We start from the raw sequence: 25207 nt of genomic DNA on the forward strand, positions 1-25207 counted from the left end.
ATATGGCAATGAGGCTTAACTTGAAGGAAGTCCCAGCTATACTTAGTTTATAATTGAGACTAATTAGGGGGCCTTAATTTTTCAGATCATTAACAGGATGTTATTCTGGCGACCAATCTTAAAATGGCAGGGTAATCTCTTCCTATTTCTAGTGAATGTCCCTGTGATAGTGTGACATTCATTTTTGTCTAGTTGAAACAAGCCTGTCTAGGCTGCTTTTTGCATGGTATGCTTGAAGTCCCCATGAATGAGCAAAGCTGCCTTCCCTTCTCTCTTAAGAATGTTTTTTATAGTAGCATCTTCAAGTGTTTCAATTAGAAAATCACGTAGGATTCAATCTTACACTACCTACTTAAGTAAAGTTCCCATTGACTCCAGTGCACAGATTTAGGGAGAGCAGAAATACGTCCTTAAAAGTGTTTTCTCCCTGAAAGCCTCATTCACTTTTTCAATTCCTTTTCCTGCCTAAATTTCATTTAATAAAAACAAAACAGGCAAAATCATCAACTATCAGAGATCACTGAGCTTGCGAAACATGGTGACCTAGGTCTGAGGGGAGTATAAAAAGTATGTATATTCCAGCCTTGCTGATCGTCAGAAGTGCTTCTCAAACACCAGATTATCTCGTGGCTTTAGTACACAGGTTTTATGAAAAGATTCATTTGCATTGTCATTTCTTAGCATTCTTTATTGTTGCAGGGCTGTTGTGGAACACGTAATACTGTATCTATTCATATCTGTGTGGTGGTGACTGTAGCCACATCATACCCTGCAGAGACATGTAATAAATGAGATTTATCAAGCCCCTTGCCTTCCCTCTGCTCACCAATCGATCTCTCCTGGATGCTAGTCCAACATTCCAGAACTCTGAGTTCCAGCGAGCAGCACCAGTTGTTTATTTTTAACCAAACTGGCAGACAAATGTTTTCCCCTTCACCCCTAAATTTCCATTTCCAGCCAGTGAACCAGGATGGAGAGTATTCATGCATTCATCACGGGCAGCTTTTCTGAAGGTTAAACATTACAGTCATAGGGTCTAAATCTTACAGTTTGTCAGGGCTTGGAAGAGGAGTTTTATCCCACTGGGAAAGGGAGAGTCCTAACTATGCAATGGAACACATATACACACACCAGCAAGGTTTTCTGTCCATCTTCTCTCCAAACTATCCACTGTGGTCTCCTTAGATTCACCTGGACAAAGTCCCGTGGGAGCCGTGAAAATCCATTCAAGTTGATGTAACATAGGCTTTATACATTTAAACATACGGAAAATTACATCCAAAAGACGGTAAAAAGAATATTCCGGTTGCAAAGTCAAGCTCTTGGAGGTGAAAAATGACAGGATTATGGTTTCCTGGCAAACCTAATTCCTCCCTCTTGGATATGCATTCTGAAGCTGTTTTTAAGTACGCAATCACATATTTTTACTTTAGGACCCCTGCCTCATTCACTGCACAGGATAGGTGTGCTCACTGAGGGTATGTTTACACTGCATTCCTCTTCCAAGAGAGGAATGCAAATGCAGACGAACGAAATTGCAAATGAAGTGCAGATTTGAATTTCCCGTGCTTCATTTGCATAATCGCGTCCAGGCACTATTTTGAAATACCCTATTTTGAAAAAAGAAATGCTGTCTAGATTCGGTTATTTCGAAAGAAAACCTTTCTTTCAAAATTACCCTTACTCCTTATAAAATGAGGTTTAAGGAATAAACAATGAAATAATCGTGTATAGACAGCATTTCTTTTTTTGAAATAGGGCATTTCAAAATAGTGTTCAAACGCAATTATGCAAATGAAGGACAGGAAATTCAAATCCATGCTTCATTTGCAATTTCGTTTGTCTGCATTTACATTCCTTTCTCGAAAGAAGAATGCAGTGTAGAAATACCCAGAGAGAGTGCGTTTTGTCAGATCATTATAACTTGGAGAAATTTGAGTAGGTTTTCATGGCAATGGCAAAATTTACAACTCTTGACACTAGAGTTTGTCAATGAGCCTATTGTAAGAATTTATTTTTTTACATGGGTAAATAACATAATAGTTGCCAATCTTGTACTTTGAAATTGCTTAAACTTTTTAGCCTAAACTTTAAAAAGAGCTCACTCTGAGACAGATACTGGGCATGAAAAACTTCAGCCCAAATAGCTGATGTTTGGCAAAACAGCTGCAGACCGGGTTATAAAATGGGACATATCAAGTAGCCTTGACTATAGGCAAAGCTACCACTTCTTCCTAGAATAACGTGTGTGTGTGTGTGTATATATATATACACACACACACACACACACACATACACACACTCTTTTCGGAGGAATGATATACCAGGTGTGTGTGTATGTGCATAAATATAAAAAGGTCATTTTAAAGAGTTTCCCCCCACTCTGATGCTTGTTCAGTTGGACCAGTGCAAAGTTGGGCAACTGTTTTTGAAAACAGATCGATAGAAAAAATAGTTTCACTGTAAGTGTTTAAATATCTATAAAACAGATTTTTCCAACTGAAATGGCACCCTGCACTCAGTGGAACCTATACAGAGTACAGGTGGGTAGGAGTGAGTAGGAGTGGTGGGTAGGAGTGCTCTACCAGCACTGTATGGGATGACTTCTCTACTCACTCATGACCCTCCCTTGTGGGAGCAATGCAGTCATGCCAAAGTCATGTTGATCAACTCTTCATAGTACATCATACCATCATGTAGTCTCTCTTCACAGACAGATATGTACATATCTAGTTGCATAAATACAGAGAGGCAGAGTGGCCCAATGGAGAGGATGCTAAAATGGGGCTTAGGAGACCTGGGTTCTCCCCAAATATAGGGTGGATTGCTGCACGCACTGCTAAATAATCAGGAAAGCAGAGTGCATCCCCATTCCAGAAATCCATCATTGCAGTAGCGGTGGGAAGCCACGAGTGGTAGTCACCAAAGCTCGAACTACTAGTACAATGACTGTAATGCCCTTCTCTTACTGTACTGTCCCTTCGATTCCTGATTGCAAAAGAGGCAGGAAACCGTATACATGGGAGAGGAGAGATAATTAGAAGGCAAAGGAAAAAGTTGTTTTAAGAGGTTCCCCAGCACATTATCAGGTTGTCTTTCTATGTCTATAGCCCTCCTAACGCCTTCCAGTGCACTCGAATGTGTTTGTTTGCCTTGCAGAGGGTTGCCCTGGTCTGTGCAATGGCAATGGCAGATGCACTCTGGATATGAATGGCTGGCACTGTGTCTGCCAGCTGGGCTGGAGAGGAGCGGGCTGTGATACTTCCATGGAGACAGCATGCGGCGATGGAAAAGACAACGATGGAGGTAAGATGAAAGTGTGTGTGCACTTTATCAGGCTTCACAGGACCTTTACACTATTTTCCTTAGGGAGGCCTTTAGCTAGCTGGGACAACTCTGAGGTGCAGAAAGTTCTTATTCTTGACAGCCAGTGGAGAATGGATATTGAACTTTGCCAGACTAATTCAGGCATATTTTGTATATATTTAAATTGATTGAATTGATTGCAGAGGCAGGAGGTTTATTTATCTTGAGAACAGGCACTGCACAGTCAGAGGGAGTGCAGGATTCCCTGCACCCCACTCCACCTGTGTGCCTCAGCAATGGCACAGGGCGATGAGTTTCCCTGTCTCCTGAGACTGCAATAGGAGTCCTTACTCACTTGGGGTAGATGTGAAGCAGCAACCTAGAGGTTTAACTAGCTGAACCACATGCCCCCAAACCATCCAGCCCCTCTCAGTCCACCTTTTATTGATTCCAGTTCCATGCATAATGAGTCAGGCATGAGAATAATAGCTCAGCATAATGCAAAGTTAATGTTCAGAGTTATCTCATTACAAAGGAAACCCTGGAACAGTGTGAAGGTTTGAATTAGAGGACTAGAGATGAGATATTAAATTTGAGGCACAGGAGAGACTGCATAATTTGTTTTGTTGTCACTCAGCAAAAAGCTCTGTTAACCACAGTCCGGGCCAGGACCCAGACTGAAATGCAGACTGAGTTTTCACATGTCTTGTTTTATCATATTAACAAGAACAGTACAGGATTTTTTTAAAGCCAAGCCTGTGATTATCGACTTCACAGGGATTGGGCTTCTGATAGAATATTTAAAATGCCTTTGTACATCTGGCATGGTACATGGACCAAATTGTCCCCTTATAAAGATGGGGGAGAAACACCCAGAGCCTCATACAAAGAGTGCAAGATGTAGAACAAAGGCCGCTTATTCCATCAGATGAAACCAAATACGACTGTATTCGTTCTATCTATTAACAGCTGACACAAGGCACCAATAAAGTTCACCACACCACATGTGCAAAAATATGGTAAATATATCCAAACATAATCCTAGTTTCTGTGGAAAAAATTGTCATTTCTTGGAGCGAAGGCACAGAATCTCAGAGGTAATCCACCCCAGAGCAAATGGAGCCCATAAACTTAACATCAAAAAGAGGGTGATCAGACTCCGGCTCTGTGGGGATGTACTCAGGGATTCCATGGTCTGAGGTGTCCATTTCTAATGTGGTGACTCACTGCGTTATCCATTTCAAAGGAACTGTTGATTACCTTGTCAGCCAACAAGGCAACAGATGTAAATTGGAGAAGCAAAGGTGAGTGCTATGTTTATCCTGTGATAAGCATTGGAAAATGCAATCCAGCCCTTTGTATGCATTACAACCTAAAGATAGAGAGTCCATGAGAGATGGACACAACAGTCATAATGGGTTTTACTGCACTATTGCTGCGGACATTGTGCAGCTAGAGAGCAAAACAAGTATAAGCTTAGCTGGCTTGGGGACCACTTTGTGGTTTGCTAATGTTACATACATGGGAGATATTAGGACATAGTTAGTGTTGAGACACTTTTCCCTCATCCTGGGGCCAGCTGGAGATCACTAGCTAGAAGGCACTCCCTGCTCCTAGAGCCAGGAGGAAGGTAGGCATAGGAGCTAGGATAGTGGTTCCATGCAGGGTGATCTTTGCGGCTAGACCTGCCAGCTTGGCCACTGCTCTGCTTTGCTGGGATGGAGCAAAGCAGCCAGAGTGATAGATTTGACCCATGGTCTTTAAACCTGTAACTTGAAAAATCCGTTTTTGCTCTGCACAGGAAGATAACTGGGAAAAGATGTTCAATGGCTCACACTAAAGGCTTGTTGGCCTGTATCAGAGGCAAACAGTCCTGCGCCGCCCCACTGGGAGATTCCAGGGCGATTGTGCCTCATGCACTCACATTACCTCCAAGAGCACTGAGGGAGCATGGGCCAGAGTGACTCCTGCTTCACTCTTTCAAGGAGCATAGTGATTTGGCACCCAGAGTGTGTGGGTATCAGAGACCTGTCTCCTACAGCAAAGATACATTTGTGCTCATAAATGATATGGAAACTCCCAAAGGGTATGTCTACACAGCAAAGTTATTTCAAAATAACAGCCAGTGTCTACACAGCCAAACCGCTATTTCAAAATTAAATCGAAATAGCGGAGGGCTTATTTTGAAATTGGTAAACCTCATTTCACAAGGAATAGCGCCAATTTTGAAATTGCTATTTTGAAATAAGTGCTGCATAGACACTTATTTCAAAATAGGGGGCCTCCAGCTCTTCCCAGGGTGCCACTCTGGGCACTGGTGGCCACTCTGGGCACAACCAGGAAAACTCCTCTCCCGCCCCCCCCCCCCCGTCTCCGGAGACCTTAAAGGGGTAGACTCTGGCCACAGTGCCTGTGCCAGCTCCAAGCCTGCCAGCCCAGAGCCAGCAGTCGCTGCACCTGACCCAGTGGCCCCAGCATGAGCCAGAGCCAGAGCCAGACAGCCCTCCACCGCTCCCCAGAACCAGTCTGCCAGCTCCCAGGAGCCTGCCAGGGGCCAGAAAAGGCGGGCACCTGCCTGGTCCAGTGCAGAGATCAGGGACCTAATTCATGTTTGGGGGGATGTCTCCAACATCCATGATCTCCTCACTAAACAGAGGAATGCAACTGTCTAAAGGCGGATAGCTGCCTGCCTGGCAACCAAAGGCCACATGCAAACCCAGGAGCAGGTTCGCATGAAAATAAAGGAGCTGCGGCAGGCGTATGCCAGGGCCACAGGGGGCAGCTCCCAACCAGGGGCAGACCCAGACCCCTGTCCCTATTTTGATGTCGTGGACTGCATCCTGGGGAGCAGGTCAGTCCATGCCCCACAGGTGGTCATCAACCCTGGGGCAGAGCTTGCTGCCTCCTGCTGCTCCAGCCCCTGCTTCCTTCCCAGTTACCGCTCCTCCTCCCACTCCTTCTCCCCCTCCCACTTCTTCCTCCCCACCCTCCCCATGCCCTCAGGGACGCCAAGGCCCCTGCACCTGCAGTACTGGGAGACAGTTGGGCCAGCGACACCCCCAACCTTGAGCTCTGAGCTTCTCCTCCTCCCGCCTCCCAAGTTTCCCCAGTCTCATCTCAGTTTCATTCCCCCCCCCCCAGTTTTGTTGTAATGAACACGTGTCTTTTATTGTACAGCAGGAAGGGGGGTTAGGAAGGGGTAAGTGGAAGGATGTGAGGGAGGAATGAGGCACACCAGGGAGACTGTTACTGCCTGCAGAACGTGCATCCAGGCTCGCAGCAACACATCCAGAAGAAGTTTCAGAGTGCTCAAGGGCGGCTCCGGCTCTATGCTGCAGAGTGCTCTGGTGTCCTGAGTGAGGGCAACCAGCGCACGCAGAGAAAAAAATGCTTTGCTGTCCCTCAGCGAGGTAGGCAAGCAAGCAGGGACACCTTAGAACCAGCTGTCCGGGGGGGGGGGGTCCCTTTAAGCACAGGTCTCAGATAGTCTCAGGCAGCAGCCACACAAGGTAACTCCTGACCTGATCCCTGCCAGAACCGGTTCTGGCCAGCCTTAAATGCGATTCAGCGTCCTATCAGTGTGGACGCGCTATTTCGAAATAGCAAAACACTATTTCGGAATGCATTTTGTGTCTAGATGCATTATTTTGAAATAAACTATTTTGAAATAATGCTGTAGTGTAGACATACCCTAAATGATCTGGGAAAAGGGGTAAACTGTGAGGTGACACAATTTGCAGACCATAAAAAACTACTCAAAATAACTAAGTCCCAAGCTGAATGTGAAGAATTATTACAAAGGGATTTCACAAAACTGGATGACAAGGCAACAAAATGGCAGATGAAATTCATTGCTGATAAATACAAAGTAATGTACATTGGAAAACATAATCGCAACTGTACACATAAAATGATGGGATCTCAATTAGCAGTTACCACGTTAGAAAGCAATCTTGGAGTTATTTTGGAAAGTTCTCTGAAAATGTCCACTCAGTGTGCAGGGGGAGTTTTAAAAAAAAGCAAACAGAATGTTAGGAACCATTAGGACAGGGCTAAGTAATAAGCCACAAATTGTAATGCCACTGTATGAATCCATGGTGCATTAACACCTTGAATAGTGTATGCTGATCTGACTGCCCCATCTCTAAAAAGATGTATTAGACTTGGAAACTTCCATATCAGGAGAGATTTAAAAGAATGTGAGTTTTCAGCCTGGTTATGATAACCAGAATATGATAGAAGCTTAATATCATGAATGGAGTGGAAAAGATGAATAAGGAAGTGTTATTTCATCCTGTACAGAACACAAAAACCAGGCATCCCCCCCAATAAAATTTAATGGGCAACAGATTTAAAACAAATAAAAGGAAGTACTTCATGTAGCACACCATCAACCTGTGGAACTCATTGCCAGGGGAAGTTGTGAAAGCCAAAACTATGACGGGGTTCAAAAAAGAATTACGAGTTCCTGGAGTATAGGTCCATGTATGGCTATAAGCCAATCTGATCAGGGATGCAATACCATGCTCAGGGTGTCTCTAGCCTCTAATAGCCAGAAAATGGAAGTGGCTGAGAAGGGATGGCTCACTCAGTAATTGCCTGTTCTGTTTATTCCCGCTAAAGCACTTGGCATTGGCCACTGTCAGAAGATAGGATACTGAGCCAGCTGGACCTTTGGTCTGTCCCTGTGTGGCTCATTATCATGTTCTGTTGGCGGTGCAAAGACTAGAGTAGATTATTTCTCACTCACGTGCCAGTACAGGGCAAGTTTCAGTCTAACTTTTAAATATTAATTTGTGCATATGTGTCTAAAGCAAGAGTCAGTTTGGGTCATACTTTTGTAAGCAGTTTGTACCTAACTCCAATTGACCCCAATGGGAATCTAAATGTTTTTTTATATTTTTAATTTGGTCCTTTGTTCCCAGAAGAGCTTCTGTGTATTCAGAAGTTTTTCATAAGAGAATTGTGATTTGGGGCTTTGACTCTTGTTTATAGTAAGTGGCATTTTACTCTGCCTGAATTCACCATTCAGCTGGTTCCAACGCCATAACACTGCCACTATCAATTCCTTACTGTAATGGGAGCTAGAGTTAAAATCTTTTTTGTCAGGTCAGACTACATGGGAGACAGGAAATAGAAACTCTTCTGTAAAGGAGAAAGCTGTTTGGCCCACAAGAAGCAGTAACAAGCTGTGGCAAGAGTAATTCAGAAATGAATTCAAAGAGAATCCTTGTCGCATTTAGAACATCAATATTGCCAGGAAAAATCCCAATAAAAATGTGTCATTGGGCAGGCCTACCAGAACTGTTTTCACATGTGGGGTCTAATTCTGCCATCAGTTACATGGATGAACAACTTGAACTGAAGTAGCATTGCACCAGGTTTTACACCAAAGCTCATGTTTATCCCAGGGTCATTACAGGGGAAACAACTATCAGTAATTCACCTTTAACAATCCAGTACAATTAAGCTTTCAAGGATTATGCAGGCTGCACCCAAGGAGTCACAAAATGTATTACGGCAAACTGCACAGGTTTTATAAAAATGTGCATAGAGAGGAAAATCCTAGAGTGAATCTTGACATTGTTGTTTGTTACATAACCACGCTATTTCAGACATGCAGACACTAGTCCCTCTGTTACAGCCCACATGCAGAGAAGTCTGTCACATTCTTATAACAGTGCAGACTAGGGATGTTAAATATTGGTTAATTGAATAGTCAATTAAATTAATGAATTCTTATTGGTTAGTCAATTATTCTATACTCCCCTGGGGCAGGGCTGGCAGCCAGTGTGCTGTGGCCTCACTCCCAAGGAACCTTCTGCCACTCCACACTACTGCCTCTGTATCAGAGGCTTCAGTGCAGGATGCCAGGGGCGAGCTGATCTTCAAGGGAAGCCAGTTTAAAAACCAGCTCCCCTCATGGACCTGTTGCCCTGTGCTGCTGCCTCTGATAAAGAGGCAGCAGTGCAGGGTGGCAGTAGTCCCTGTCTAGGGGGAGTCTAAGCTCCCATACCCAGCATGAGCTGTTACTGAGCCGGGCTGCCTGCCCACCTGGCTCCTAATACACTTTAAATGCAGAACTGCAGTGGTGGTAGGTCCTGAACCCAGCGTGAGCCAGGACTAAGCTGGGCTGCTGGTCAGACTGCTAAAAAATGTACTGGCGGGGCGGGGGGAGGGAAATATGTGTAGTCTATAGCATTAACGTATAAGCTTTTGTTTACTGGTTAATCGGCTACACTATTACATCCCAAGTGCAGACCTGGAAGTCTTAAGCAACCAAGTGACTAGCCTTAAGTAAAACCTTGAGCCTTAAGGGAGAATATAGGGACCATTTCCTTCCTGGAAAATAGACTTCCTACCAACAGTCACCTCTGCCAGGGACTGTGTCTGAGGGCTTATCCTACCCAACTCAGAGCTATGTTGCATATGAGCAACCCTGCTTCAACACTTTATTTTGGAAAAGCTTTCCTCCTGCACAAATAACTTTGTATTAACAGCTGGAGCTTATTGAAATGTTTGGCTAGTCTAGCGATTTTATTATCTAAGCATCTTCCAGCGCCCTGAGCTTTTCGGGGAACTATTAATATTAAACTAAATATCTCCTTTTCGCCAACGTTTTTATTCAATGACATGTTAAGTTTCGGATGAAGGATTTATCACTGATCCTGAAATTCTCTGAGGAAGTGAGGTCAATACCTGGAAGGGAAGATTCTAAGGTCTTCAGGTAGTTGTGTAGTTTATTTGGTATGTGGCTCTCGTTTGAGTCAATATTTAACTAGCTTTCCAGTAAGGGACAATTAGATGCAGTTAAGAAAGAGGTAAAATCAAGGCCCTGACCATTTATAGTAATTAAAGATGCCATAATAAGTTTGGCAAGGAACTGTTGTTATTCCCTATTGTTCTTTCTTAATTCTTATATTGATAATATTACTTTCCTATCTGCACTCCCCTAATTTACGTGCAGAGTTCTTCTTCATCTCCTATTTCAAAGTACTGTGCAGCCTGGATGTGGGGTGTTAAATAGCTATTGTGCTCCCATCCAAAGAATGGTGGACAACATGATTCCCATGTAGCATACTAAAAAAGACAAAAGGGAGTCACCCTAGAAGCTCTGTGTAAATATAGCAACCTATTTCTAAAATTATTTCTCAATCATTATATGAATGAGATAGATAAATGTGCTTGAGCCTCCTCCATATATCCCAGTAATATTGGCATGGGATCTCTGATGTCTCTCCCCAGTTGAAACAGATCTGAAGGATACTCAGTGATGATTATGGTATCTGCAAGGCATTTTAAAAGTATTTTTCCTCTGTTAAAGTAACTTGGATCCATCCCAGGCTGTTTAGCACATGAGAGCAGCCTGCTGACCTTCTCTTCTCAAATGCCTTCTCCCTATCAGGGGACTGCCATATCAGCATGATCTTTTTCTCTGGAGAAGTGAAAACGGCACCATCCTATTCTCTCTTCCCTCTCTTCTGTCACAACTGAAATATCCAGATCTCTTTCCTCCATTTATATCTGATTCATGTGACCCTAGCACGGGGAAGCCAAGTAAAATTGCAGTGTCCCAAAGAACACAGGGCTTCCTACTCATCTTTCCAATTCCATACTCAACTAGTTCTTGTGCAAGTGTTTACAGTTTGAAAACACAATCCTGCCTCTCTTTCTCCAACCCCCTCTAAAAGAATTAGATTCTCTTCTCTTTCATTCTGCAGAGCACCAGGCAACTCAGTTCTTTCATTTTGGGTTTTTACCTGAGTCTTCTGGAATTAGCCACTGCTGGCACAAGATACCAGAGTTGATGCACCAACTTCTTGTCCTACCCGGATCTAAATACGAAGGCCAGGTTCTCAGCTGCTATAAATCAGCATTTTTATATTGGCTTCATCACAGCCCATTGACTTCAAAGTTAGGCCAGCTTCCTCCTTTGATCATTTTATTTACTTTGGGGAAGGGTGAGAGATTTCCCAGGCCCCTGGGCAAGGTGGGCAGCAGCTGTGTGCTCCCAGAAGGGGTGTGGCCAGGGGCAGAGCAAGGTGGAGCTGGAGGCATGAAGCCCACAGCCCCACCTGGAATGCACCGAGACCCTCCTCAACCCTTGGCAGCCCAAGAGTCTCCAGCAAAGATTTAAAGGGCCCAGTGCTCCGAATGCCATAGTAGTGGTGACCAGGAGCCCTGGGCCCTTTTGAATCACCAGGCTTCTGAGCAGTTGCCCACTTTGTAGTGTGGAAGCCTTAAGAGGGTGCTTTACACTCTAGTGCTATGAAGAATCTGGCACTTTTTTTTACCACTCTCCCTGCTTTTGTTTGAGGGCAAAAATGTTCTCTTGGGAGAGCTGGTGTGAGGACTAAGTGTGCTTTTGCAGAATGTAGGGGCCAGATGGGAAAATAATGTCAGGATTGTAAAAGAAATAGTATAAAGAACCCGACACAATCCCAAAACAAATTCGGTGGCAGTAGACACCCTGATAGGTGCTTTGCAGTGTTTAGTCAGTTCAGATTTTTTGTTTCCTGCATGCTGTTTAGAACCTTTACTTAATACATGCAAGGCTTTTATAGTACAAGAAGATTGTCTCCCAGACATGGTAGGAGGGCTTTCCAATTTCCTGATCACATAAAGAATGATTCGGTAATATGCTAGCTGCATTTACGAAGGCTAAAAGAAGTATTAAAATCTGAACGAACCTGGGAAAACAGATGTCATAAATTAACATTTATCATCATGAACACATCCAGTCAGACAACAGGGTCATCGTGGAAGAGCCACAACCTGCTAAAGAGAGGAGGAAACCGCAAGCTTCGCCTGAAAAGATCTAACAGCTTTTATACGGTGATTTGTTAGAAATCTTTGTCTTGGAGGAGAGCTATTAGTCACCCTCCCTCAAGTAAGACAGCAGAATCACTAATTCACATTTTCAGGAGTTTCATTTCTTCTGTGACTTTCTGGCAGGACAGCAGCCATTGTGCAGCATGTGCACTAGGCATCTTTGGGACTATGTGAGTGTCATGTGGAGCCATACCTCAGGACACTCAGAAATGGATATCACTGCACCATCTCCATAGCTGCTGCATTGCAGCCAGGGAATTGACGGTCTATCAGACGGTCAGGCCTTACCAAAATGCCTGTTCCTGGCATATTCCTAGAACAGCACTTGCCTCTGCCTTGGAAAGAAGGTGTAATGACACTGTAGGGTGCAGAATGTGACAAGGAAGGGATGGACGTTCTCTAGACAAGCCTCATCTGAAGAAATGGAGAGATCACATGTTCACATGAGTTCACGACCACTTCCATTGTGAAGAGGAAATCATAGAATAAGGATAGCTAGACAGGGTGCCTCCCATTATTATCTTCATGTTATAGGCAGTTAGAGCAATCCTATCAACAACTATTTAACCCTTCCTCCCCCTTCCATTCCACATCATAGTCTTAGTCATGCGCTGTGACAAGCAATAGCTCTTTGGAATAGGGATTGTCTTTTTCATGACCTGTCTGTAGAGTATCTAGCACGGTGGGGCTCTAATCCTTTTGAAAGAGATACATATGGAGGAAGAGTTAACACACTTTATTGTTCTTGCTGTTTCATAAACACTAGATGCTGCTAGAATACAAATATTGTTTATTCTTTTGAGTCTATAAATGTGTACTGGGTATTTCAAAGAAGACACAGTCCTCTTTCACAGAGAGTTTGGAATCTAGCTTAGAAGATAACCAAAATAAAAATGGAGGCAGATGGGGAAGGAGGAGAAGGACAAAGTGGTTGCTCGGGAGTGAATGGACCCCCTCGTCCCCTCCCATCCATTGTTCTATTACATTTGTGTTGAGTTTTCCTTTGATTCTATATCATTTTTGCAAGATCATACTAGTATAGGGCCAGATGCTGAACATTGTACATTGACTAGTGCTCATAGGTAAAATTCAGCTCTGCACAGAGCTCCAGCACAAAGTCTATTGGCTACTTGAGTCTCATAGGTATAAGCTTTGATCTAGCCCTCTGCACATTTCTTTGGTCTTTGCTGTGCAAGAGGTCAGACTACATGATCATAATGGTCCCTTTTGGTCATAAACTCTATGAAGCTATGAAGCAGCAAGAATAATCAGATATGTTTATTCTGGCCACAGATGTGCATCTGTTAAAACCTCCTCTTTGTTGTCCATGTAATAACTCTGAGATCATTACAGAGCAAATAATTATCAGTCTAACAGATAATGTTATGCTGTCATTCTGTGGAGTGACGGACAGACAGGAGCACCTCTTACTCTTGTACAGAAAGAGGAAATGCCCCCTACTGCTTTAGAAAGGCTAGCCATTTTTTGTTGCTTAGTGTATTACAAAAGGTTTTCTTGGGCACTGTTCTCGTTGAAAGTCGGCAGAAAAATTTCCAGTGTCTTCAATGGGAGTAAGATGAAGTTTTGAATTCATCAGGTCTATTCTTCCAGGATTATAGCATCAGGGTTCATCAGGAATATGTACCTGCTTTCAACAGGATAGTCTGTTTTCATGGTTGCTGGCTAGTATTAGAGGTGTCAGGCTCCAAAATATTCTGTGTAGATGCTGTTCTGTCCTCTCCCATGGCCCATATGTTCCATCACAGTATTCCCCATGCAGCACCCATCATCGTTTGCTTAAACACATAACACCTCTAGCTGAACGTTATTTGCATTCCATTCGTTGATGCTAGCATGAAGGATTTTGGTTGCAGCATCCATAACTCTGTAGAAAAGCTCCATTATTCAATCCTGGCAAGCTAAGACACTGCCCATTAAATCACCCAACACAGTTCTGAGGCTATGAAAAGTCACAGCTAATTTGAAATTTTATTAGCTCTCAGCTGATCTTGTTTACTGCAGAAGCAGTCTCTTGAAACCAGCCCTTTACCTCTGTATCCTGGCGTTGAATGCTGAAGTTGAAAGCCTTGGAAACACGGCAGCATGAGGCTTGAAAAGGGAAGCAGAGTCCTGCTGCTCCTGGGAGCACTTTGCAGCCAGCAAACACTGAGGTGACCTGAAGAATTCAAAAGGGGAGGCCCCACCGTTGGTTGAAATGAACTCCCCTGTGATGCACTTGTAGGCATGAATGGGACAATTAGTGTTTGTACTGAGGAAAAAAATACTTCACACTTGTTTCATCAAAGTTTAGAAATAAGTTGAAAAGTCCTCTCCCTGTACACAGTAATGTCCAGCAGATCATTTCCTAGGAGTTAATGACCAACTCTGGCTCTTAATCCCATCTCACCAAGGGGGACTTTGAGAGAATTTAAGAGTCCAGACAGGGAAGCTTACAGGCGACGTCATTCACCCACAGAGTATCTCTGCTCAACCGCCTCTAAGCCTTCCACAGTACTGGAAGGGAAGGGAAGGGAAGGGCATCAAAATCCAGGATTCTCCTCTCATGAGTATGCAAGTGCTCCTTCCAGGAAGTCAGTGTCCAGGCTGCAAACTACATGTTGTTATAAATCATCCAAACATTATTTTACAAGGAAATACTTGTAGCCTTGATTCTGCAAGTCTTTGCATGGTGAGTAATAAGGAAAGAAAGGTGGCTGTGCTTCTGCTAACCTGGAGGTTATCCCAGGGATGCAAATAAGGCACAGGATTAGCGTTGTTATCCACATTGAACATGGTGGCCTAGACTAGTGACTGGTGACCAGTGATTGCGGGTGCCTCCATTTTTGGGTGCATAGTGTGTGACATCTTAAAGGAGCACATTTAGGAAGTGCCGAGCCACCAACACCTGAAAATCTAACTGGGTTCAGATGTTGTGGATTTAGCATCCCATCTCCAAGTCACTAAAAAATCACTTGTCATTGGTCCCCATATCCCATGCATCTTTTGGGCATGCTCTCTCACACTCACACAGGGTAAAGAATCAGAGGGGTAAGTTGTAGAAAGTGGTGAATGAGGATGCATAGCTTTAAGTATCACCCCAGCAGGTTGGTGAGGCACCTAGAAGAGTACTTCCTTCTTTGTCATCTATCTCCTTGCTTGACAGGAGTAGCTTGGTGGCTTAATTAATGCAGGATCCAGTATAGCTTCATTTGTAAGCCCAGGTTCTCTCTTGGATGCAAGTTTCCACTGACAAGCTAAAACCAGCATGGCTGGAAGTTGAAACTTGACAAACTCAAACTGGAATTAAGGCACACGTGATTAAGAGTGAAATGGATTGTTACTATTATTACCTCTGTTGAGCCCTTCCAGTTAATTAGAGGGAAGGGTTTTGGATCAGACTACCACGTCTACACACGGCGAGTTAATTCGGGCTACTGTCTTTTTAAAATGGCGACCGGCCGCGAATATGCTAATCAAGCGTGGAATATTTAAATCCCGCGCTTCGTTAGCAACTTTGGTATGCTTCATTTGCCTCCCTAGTTCGAACTAGGGGGCAAGTGTAGACATACCGTCTATAAAGTGCTACAGGACTTCTCATTCTTGCAGATTCAGACTAACACGACTACCCCTCTGATACTCATTCCCAAGGAGGTGGATCCTCCATCGCTTGAAGTCTCTAAAACAATCCTAGATGTCATTCTAAAAGATGGGCTGGATGCAGGAATCACAGGGTGAAATTATCTGGCCTGTGTTATTCAGGGCATAGGGCTAGAGGATTGTGACAGTATCTTCTGGCCTTAAAGTCTCCGAATAGCACCAGCTGGAGGCTGGAGAGCAGAACTCATGCTGCTGAGCACATTCTCCCTCTGAGAATCAAGCTCTTCCTTCATGTATGCCCTGTGTTGAAGGGATTTGTTTGAAGGTAGAGAGTCAGTTAAGGAATCTTGTGGTTACTTTGAAGCTGTTCTCCCAAGGAATGCATCATGTACTGAATGTGGTAGAAAAATGTTGGTGTCACAATCTCCACTGGTTGCAACTTTAATTACTTGGTGGTAACCTTTCGACAACAACATGTGCCTCATGGTTTGATTATTGTAATTCCCTTCACCTGGTTCAGGATCCAGAAACCGATTCATTCACTGATTTGTGCAACCCTCAGCATATTATAGTCACTGTGTACTCTGCCTCTACCGGTCAGTGGATTGACTTTAAATTGATATCTTTGGTTTTCAAAGCCCATTGATCATATTAGAGACTACTTCCTTGAGCCTCCCCTAATAGAGAGTTATGCTCTTACACCTTCGACCTTAGGAATTCTGTCGTGTCTCTCAGGTCAGAGTGCCTTTGCTGCAATAGATTGTAGGATGCAGAACCCATTTCTGTGTCAGTCCGTCATTCCACCATTAAAAAAATACCTCCAGCCATTGTTTGTCTCAAAGGCATTTTGGAGTAGGACCCATCTGTCCTTGTCAGTATCTTCTTCCCCGATCCTCTTTGCCTCTCTTTTTGTATTTTCACTTGTTTACATCGCTTTTGGATTATCGGAACATGGCTTTTAGTGCATTTTAATTTGTTTTTATTCATGTGTATAACTCCTGGAGCAACTGGCTTTGTGGGAAGAGCTCTTCATACATGTCACTTTATCCTTACAGTTTTGACAGGGAAAGTAAAACTCCCAGGATGTGAGGAGACAGAGCTGTATGCAACATCATTTATTTTTTCTTACCATTCACTGAAAGACACCACATTGTTAACTGATGGGCTTTTTTTTTCCAACAAAAAAAAACCAACAACAAACAAAAAAAGATATTTGGATGGGTGGCTGAACATTGTTATTTGTTTTCTGGTTTCTAGTTTAAATCTTGCAGGTCTTTGAGACATCTCAGACACAAGCTGCTCATACATTTTACAAGCTGAAAGTTTAGCACTATAGTTACCAAACACATATAAATCTGTAGGGGAACATTTTAACCTGCCTGGGTACTCATTAATGGATTTTAAAGTAACCATTCTTCTACAAAGGAATTTCACAAGCCAACTACAGAGAGCAAGTGTGGAATTGACCTTCATATGTAGATTTGACACTATTTCCCTCTGCCTGAACAAAGACATTAACTGATGGCCTATTATAAAGTGAGTCTTCCTAGCATTTAATATGTCATTGACATCAAAAGCTAAGTATGGGACACTTCCAGCACCCTCAGATAGCCTCATTAGTATCAGCACTACTATTGACAGGTACATTTTTTTCTTCTCTCTTCTTTTTCTGTTATAAATTCTGATAATCCCCCCTTTTTTTCCCCATACAAGCTCATCTGAAGAAGTGGATTTTTGCCCATGAAAGCTCATGATAATATATATTTTTGTTAGTCTCTAAGGTGTGATGGGTCTACTTGTTGTCATTAAGGCCAGTGAAACTTGAGTAGTCCTGGGTTCAACTCACAGGGAATTTAAGGACTATAAAATGTCAGGCTACATCTACATTGCTGCGGGGATCGATGCTCTGACATTGATCCATCAGCAGTTGATGGAGCGAATCTCATGAATACTGCTGCAGAGTGCTGTCTGGTCAGCCCTATTACTGTACCCCAGAGAGCTCCTGTAGACCCTGCGATAACTTGACCAAAGAGATGTTTACTCCAGCCACCTTATTCCCAACGTAGCTATAGTTATTCCCAATCTAGAAAACACAAGATTGAAAAGTATTAGGAGTAAGGTAACCTAGTTCCCAGCATTCCTGCATCTGTGAGATATTCTCTGGTGTATTCACTCCTGAAACTCACAGCTGCAGCTTTCTGTGACGACAGAAATTCCTTGCCATCTTACAATTTCAAATCCCAAACTGCAGCTCTGATGTCTGAAATAAAGACAGGATAATGAAAAGGTATGGTACAGCAGGTTTGCCAGCCTCTCACTACAGTGTCTGCAGCCTTAGAAAACATTATTAATGTGTGGGAGCAAATGACAAGATGTCATCTCACTTGAAGGTGTAATCTCTACAGTAATGGGATGGGTTTTTTTAAAAAATAACTAGATATAGATTGGCATATTATAGCTACACATTTCTTTATTTTTTAAATTGTGTCTCAGATTCCAACTGAGATTCAACCTTGCAAATTTCTACTAGCCCAATCATCTGTTTCTTTTGATGGGCAAGTAAAATATAATTAGTACTTTTGTCATTATCATCAGTCATCATGAGACAAGGCAGATGGGCCAATTTTGTGTGTGAGCTGGTGCATTTTCAAGAGAATTCGGAAGGAGTTATAGAGAGAGAGATAAGTATGAACAGGAAGAGAGATAATAGATTGGATTTTCAGAAGCACTCAGTGTTGGACTAAATGTGATCCCATTAACATCAATGGCAATTAGCTAATGCTAACCACTTTTGAAAATCTCACACTCTCACTCTCTCTCTCTTTCTCTCTCTCATGCAAACATAGTGTCTTGGGTGGACTTCTACAATTGTTGCATTTGAAGCCATAGTAAAATTGTAGAATTCTCCCAGGACTGTCATGTACACACAACATTGGTCAGATTCTGTTCTTAATTGCACTGGTGTGAATTTGGAATAATTTCTTTAAGTCAGTGGAGTGTTTCATGATTTATGCCTGTGCAAGTGGGCTCAGACTGTGGCACTCGGTGTATAATAAAGGCAAGCTGATTCCGTTTATTTTGTAACATTTTCTTAGATACAGAAAACATTCTGTCCTGCCGCCTGGGGGACAGTTTCTCTCTCTGGGCACATTCAGTTTTTGCCTCTGTGCTGAGACTGTCAAGAGGATACTAGCAATTGAGGGTGGTTTGGCTGATACTGATCACTTCTAGGGGCTGAACTGACAGCACCGTACATTTCACATAGGCCTCTAAGCAGCTGTCACATGGGAACAGTTTTCATTCCCTATCAAACTGCTTTATTTGAACTGATGGTTTAGAAGCGAAGGGCTCCATATCCCATTACCCAAGCCTCAAATGTCTAGTCCCTTAATCTGATTTAAGACTCCATCTCAACTGCATGCTAACTACTTTTATTTTTGAATGTAATGCTTCACCAAACCCCCACAGAGCTATCATGCTTTTTCTTTGCATTTCCTTCCCCATCATTGATTATTATCAAGATGCTTGTGATGAACTGTGGTATCACAGAATGTATTGGGGAAGAGAGGAACAGTCCTATGGAAAATAGATGCTTCTGTTTACACATATGCTCAGTTGGCTAACAATACTTAATTCTAGTAATATGCTTAGTAGGTTTTCCTCATGCACGTGACTGCTAATGCTATTTTAATCACAAATTTAGTGTTGGTGAAAAATACAGGATGGACAGCCTGGGAGTGGGAAGAGCTCTGTTGACCCAGAGAATAGCTACAGCACAAGCAGATGCAGGGCACTCTTTCCCTCACAGGCCCATTGTATCCCTTTCCCCACCACTGAGTGTGGGAGGGACCATGCCTGTCATTCAGCTTTCCAGGTGACCATTAGCATGGGAATCCACTGACTTCAATGGAGCTTTGGAATTTTGCAACAGTTAAGGATCTGGGCCTACGTGCCTGCCTTTATTCGCTACCAGCCTAGACTGAATTTGATGGGGTGACCAAATGCGAAGTGAAAAATTCTGTATCCTGTCATCAATCCCCTGAGATTTTTAGTTCTCTAAAAAAAACCCTGCTATTTGGAGCTTCATCTGTTCAATTCAAATATCATTTCAAACAACAAACCATAATCTGAGCGGCTACGTCTACATTGGCCCCTTTTCCGGAAGGGGCATGGTAATTTTTGAAATCGCAATAGGGAAATGCGCGGGGGATTTAAATATCCCCCGCAGCATTTAAATAAAAATGTCCGCCGCTTTTTTCCAGCTTTTAGAAAAGCCGGAAAAGAGCGTCTACACTGGCCCTGATCCTCCGGAAAAAAAGCCCTTTTCCGGAGGATCTTATTCTTACTTCAAAGTAGGAATAAGATCCTCCGGAAAAGGACTTTTTTTCCGGAGGATCGGGGCCAGTGTAGACGCTCTTTTCCGGCTTTTCTAAAAGCCGGAAAAAAGCGGCGGACATTTTTATTTAAATGCCGCGGGGGATATTTAAATCCCCCGTGCATTTCCCTATTGCGATTTCAAAAATTACCATGCCCCTTCCGGAAAAGGGGCCAATGTAGACATAGCCAGCCTGTGTAAATCTGTGTCACTCCATTGAAACTGTAGAGCTTCACGAATGTCTACTAGCAAGGGATCTGACTGCTTGGATATTTCTCATGCGCCCTGCTCTCAAATCTCTCTTTCCTCTCTGCAGATGGCTTGGTGGACTGTATGGACCCAGACTGCTGCCTGCAGCCTTTGTGCCATGTTAACCCACTGTGCCTGGGCTCACCTGACCCCCTGGATATCATACAGGAGACACAAGCCCCCATATCCCAACAGAACTTGCACTCTTTCTATGATCGAATCAAGTTCCTGATTGGCAAGGACAGCACACACATCATCCCAGGAGAGAATCCATTTGATGGAGGGTAAGTGTTTGTGGTCTTTTGAAACAAGAATTAAAACTCAAGTCCTTTGTTCCTTGTCAGAGGTGGAATGGTGAATTCTGTACAGTGAAATACTAATAAAGAAGGGCAGAAAGATGCCGGGGACAAAAATAGGGTCATTACTAAGTCCTGCCCACCTGCCAGTGGGAAGTAGCTATCAGAAGAATGTCATGACTAATAGAAAGCTGCTGAAGATCCTCCCAGGATACACACAGATCAAGAAATTAAAGGGGCAGAGTCCATTTTTCTGTACTGCTAAATCCATATCCTCCCTTCTCAGTTTTTCATTATGCTCTTTCCTTTAATGGCAAGACTCCATCAGCTCCACTAATCTTTGTAGAGTAGTTGAATTAATTTTCCTTATTGGGTCTATGTCCATCTCTCAGCCCTTTTTATCTCTTATCTTACGTTTATCCCAGGGTGCATCCCAAAGGTCAGAATCCTCCTGTGGTTTTCGTGAGACAGCACACAGTTGCCCTCAGAATTAATTCAGAAGCATGTTCTATTTAGATTACATGCCCATGTCCCATATTGGGTGAACACGGTTTCCCCATTCAGAATGTGCTTTCTAGCATCAAGGTCACTTAAGATTCCTTGCAGGGCACTGCTGCGGCAGAGCAAGTGGAAGCCAGAGAATTAGACTCTTCCTTCCTGTGCAAATGGCCCAAGTTGCTTTTTTTCACAAAGCATCCAGTGAGCAATTTCCATGAATCCAGTTTGGTCCATGGGTTGGCCTCCCTTGTTCAAATGAACGTAGCTTTCCAAAACTACTCTGCAACAGTGCCTTAAAAAGGAGCAATCTCAAGTTGTGACAGAGTCAATATCTCTCCCCATCTCAGTTACAGAGAGGAGGAGTTGTAACTAGCACTACAGCCTCAGGCTACATATGACTATTAAAGGACTCCAAAGAGCTCAAAAAGGTCCTACTGTGCAATGAAGGCCACATATTTCTGATGTAACTATTAAAGCAGAACAGAGGTTGGAGGTTTTTAATGCTAAGATATTCATCATCATCACCAGAAGTAGGGAATGGCAAGAATCACTTCAGCAGTTCATGCTCCAAATCAGCAAAGTGAAAGCCTTACTTTGAGCACAGAAATAGATCTGTTGAAGTCATAAGGCATTCATGCTTACAGTAATGCAGTTGCTTAAGTACATTGCTGAACTCTTGATAATTCACTATGTTCTGCAAGCCACTGGAAGAGTTCCAGACATTTCTGATCAAACTTGGTAGTGTCAGAGTTTAAATTCAGTCTCATTAATTATCCCTTATGTTCAGCTTTCCCACAAAAAGTAGACGTGCCATGGAAATGCATTGGAATTATAAACATCTAACTTGGCTTGCTCCTAGGGCCAATTCAGTACTTGCAATTCCACAGCCACCAGAGGCCCTGTTCAAACTGATCCAAGACTATTCTGTGGATCAGGTGACAGAAGGATATTGCCCTTGGTACCCAATGCATGCTACCCTCTGTGACTCACCATCTACAGTGGTTCTGGAAGCTGACCTCAGACGTGAGCCTCATAGAAGTACATCAGTTTCAGTGAATCTGCTTGATATACTGATGTCCATGATTTGACTCTTTGCCAAGTTTCTGCAGAGCCCGAGAAGGCTAACTACAGTGCTTTGGAGTAAAGCCAAGCAATCATTATGTAGCAAACAATGTTATCATTGTCAGTCTTCACAAGACTGTAAATTTTGTAGTTGGATATACTAAGCAGTGCAGACTGTACCTTAGCTGATTCTCAACTGTCTGATACCAGGATTCTTAGTTATTGAAGTAAAAAGTATGTACCAGAACACGGACTAAATTATACCAGTAATTTCATTTTCAAGATGATATTTTGGGGTAGCATTTCTCAAGGCTGAGCTGTCAATCACAAGCCTTATTATAGAGGAATCTGATGTCATATCACGTATAACAATATTTTTAAGGACAGAAAAATTTGTTATATGTAGACCCCACATCCTGTCCATGTTTAATGAGCTTTTCCACTGACAGCTGAAGAACTGTTGGCTTATACCATCCATATATTACAATGCAATTTGTTTCTGTTCTTTAAGAGCCTACTCTGCTTTCAGTAACAAGCAGATATTCAAGGAATTACACATGTTGCTCATTCATATAGTGGTGAAGCTTCTCAATAGCTTACTGATATGATGAAATTCACTCAGGGACTCAGCACAAGATCTGTGTTACTGCTTGAGTGCCACTTAAGCCCTTAAAAACAGGGCTTAAATGGTTCATAGGCTTTATGCCGGCTCTATGTTTAGGAGTGGATTTCACCTTCAAATATGTAAATACCGTACTATTGAAAGATCTGAGCTCAAAAGAGACATCTGCCACCCAGAAGGGTAAGGTTTCATGAATCCCTGCCATATAAAGCTCTTCCTTTGCTAGAACAGGGAATGCAAAGATTTAAATTAATAGGTAGAGCTCTGCAGAGATACAAAATGTTGTATTCTCATTCACATCCATAGCCGCAAAAATTATCTGTGGATATAAAATGGATAACTGCACATTTTCAGAGTTCTAGATAAAATATTTGTGTCCACATCCATATCCACAAAAATGAGGCGGGGATATTCACATCCACAGATGTGAATACCTCTGGCCATAAAGAAGATATCCATGGATTTGCAGGACTCTATTTAAATGACACAGGTTCATAACTTTTTTTTTCATTTCTAACTTTGGAACTAAAACATTTGACTTCCTGTTTAATCTACTGTCAGCATGAAGAGATTTTCAATTACATCAGTTATTTATAACATTTTGTTATTCTTTAAATATCAACACTGGGTGAGTCTCAAAAAATATGACCTGCAGACAAGCCACCTCCAGCTATGACATCACATCTCACAAGGGAAACAGCCTTGGTCTTAGCCTAGGAGCTCTCTAAGGAAAATGCAGATGTGCTGCAGATAATGGTGTTAGTGGCTCAATAGAAGGGTACTTTTTCTTCTGACCAAGTTCCAAACCAGTGCCCATGCCCAGCAATGTATCAGGGACACTGTGACACTGAGCTGTTTATTGCTCAAGCCTTAATCCGGGGGCAGGGCTATCAGGAAGGGAGAGCCAGGGGTATATAAAGCCTGCTAGTAAGCAACCAGGGTATGTCTACACTACCCCGCTAGTTCGAACTAGCGGGGTAATGTAGGCATACCGCACTTGCAAATGAAGCCCGGGATTTGAATTTCCCGGGCTTCATTTGCATAAGCCGGGCGCCGCCATTTTTAAATCCCGGCTAGTTCGAACCCCGTGCCACGCGGCTACACGCGGCACGGAGTAGCTAGTTCGGATTAGGCTTCCTAATCCGAACTATCTGTACTCCTCATTCCACGAGGATTAGGAAGCCTAATCTGAACTAGCTACTCCGTGCCGCGTATAGCCACGCGGCACGGGGTTCGAACTAGCCGGGATTTAAAAATGGCGGCGCCTGTCTTATGCAAATGAAGCCCGGGAAATTCAAATCCCGGGCTTCATTTGCAAGTGCGGTATGCCTACATTACCCCGCTAGTTCGAACTAGCGGGGTAGTGTAGACATACCCCCAGGGAGCTTAGTGAACAGGAGCAGCTAACATGGAGTTTCATGAGGGAGTTTAGAGGGGGAGTTGGAAGAGGGCTAGATATACTTGGCATTCTTTAAAACTTTTAAACTAAACTAAAATTAAAACTGCCTCATTTAAATAAAAACCCTATAAATCTAATTATCTGTAGGAAAGAATGCAGGCAGAACTCCAGCAGCAGAATGGGGGCTATCCTATTTATTGCACCCAATGTAGTATGTATGATTACCTGCCTGATGGACAGGTGGTGTATGTGTAAATTCAGTGCAAGGAACTCCTGGCCCTCAGAGGCTTTGGAGGCCAGGGCGGCTGAATTGGAGGCGCTAAGAGAGGCAGAGAGGTATGTAGATGAGGCTTTCTGGGACACTGTAGAACTGTCCCACCTACAGCCCCTGTGCTGTTAAGGAGGTTGAAAGGCTCAGGGAAGAACATTCAACTGGAGCAGAGGGAAACAATCCCATAGTTGGGACCCTTCTTCCAGATGATGTTGTGGTATCCTCTCGCACTGAGGATACCTCTCCGGCGGAGGGAACTTCAGTCATTAGGAAAAGGCTAGTGTGAGTAATGGGGGATTTGATAATTAGAAATATAGACAGTTGGGTTTGCAATGAGCAGGAGAACCGTATGGGGACCTGCCTGCCCGGTGCGAAGGTTGAGGATCTCTCAACACATCTAAGTAGACTTATGTGTAGTGCTGGAGAGGAGCTGGTGGTCATGGTACATGTAGGTACCAATTATATAGGAAAGAGTAGGAGAGAGGTTCTAGAGGCCAAATTTAGGCTGCTAGGAAAGAGATTGAAATCTATTACCTCTGTGGTAGTATTCTCTGAAATGCTTCCAGTTCCACACGTAGGGCCAGGTAAGCAGGCAGAGCTTCAGAGTCTCAATGTGTGGAAGAGACATGGTATAGGGAGGAGGGGTTTTGATTTATTAGGAACTGGGGAAGCTTTTGGGAAAGGGGAAACCTAAAGAGGA

General features: G+C 43.2%; 1 protein-coding gene across 7 annotated transcripts in view; it reads left to right on the forward strand.

Annotated features, from left to right (window-relative positions):
* Window positions 1-25207, forward strand: part of TENM4 (teneurin transmembrane protein 4) — an 870263-nt gene that overhangs the window by 724693 nt on the left and 120363 nt on the right. For all 7 annotated transcript variants that reach the window (XM_075919469.2, XM_075919465.2, XM_075919468.2 and 4 more), the window contains 2 exons: window positions 3160-3306; window positions 20427-20643. In XM_075919469.2, coding sequence (XP_075775584.1) covers window positions 3160-3306; window positions 20427-20643 — 364 coding nt within the window. The remainder of the gene's footprint in view (window positions 1-3159; window positions 3307-20426; window positions 20644-25207) is intronic.

The sequence above is a fragment of the Pelodiscus sinensis genome, chromosome 1 (genome assembly GCF_052426305.1).
Source record: "Pelodiscus sinensis isolate ZL-2025 chromosome 1, ASM5242630v1, whole genome shotgun sequence".
Taxonomy (NCBI): domain Eukaryota; kingdom Metazoa; phylum Chordata; order Testudines; family Trionychidae; genus Pelodiscus; species Pelodiscus sinensis.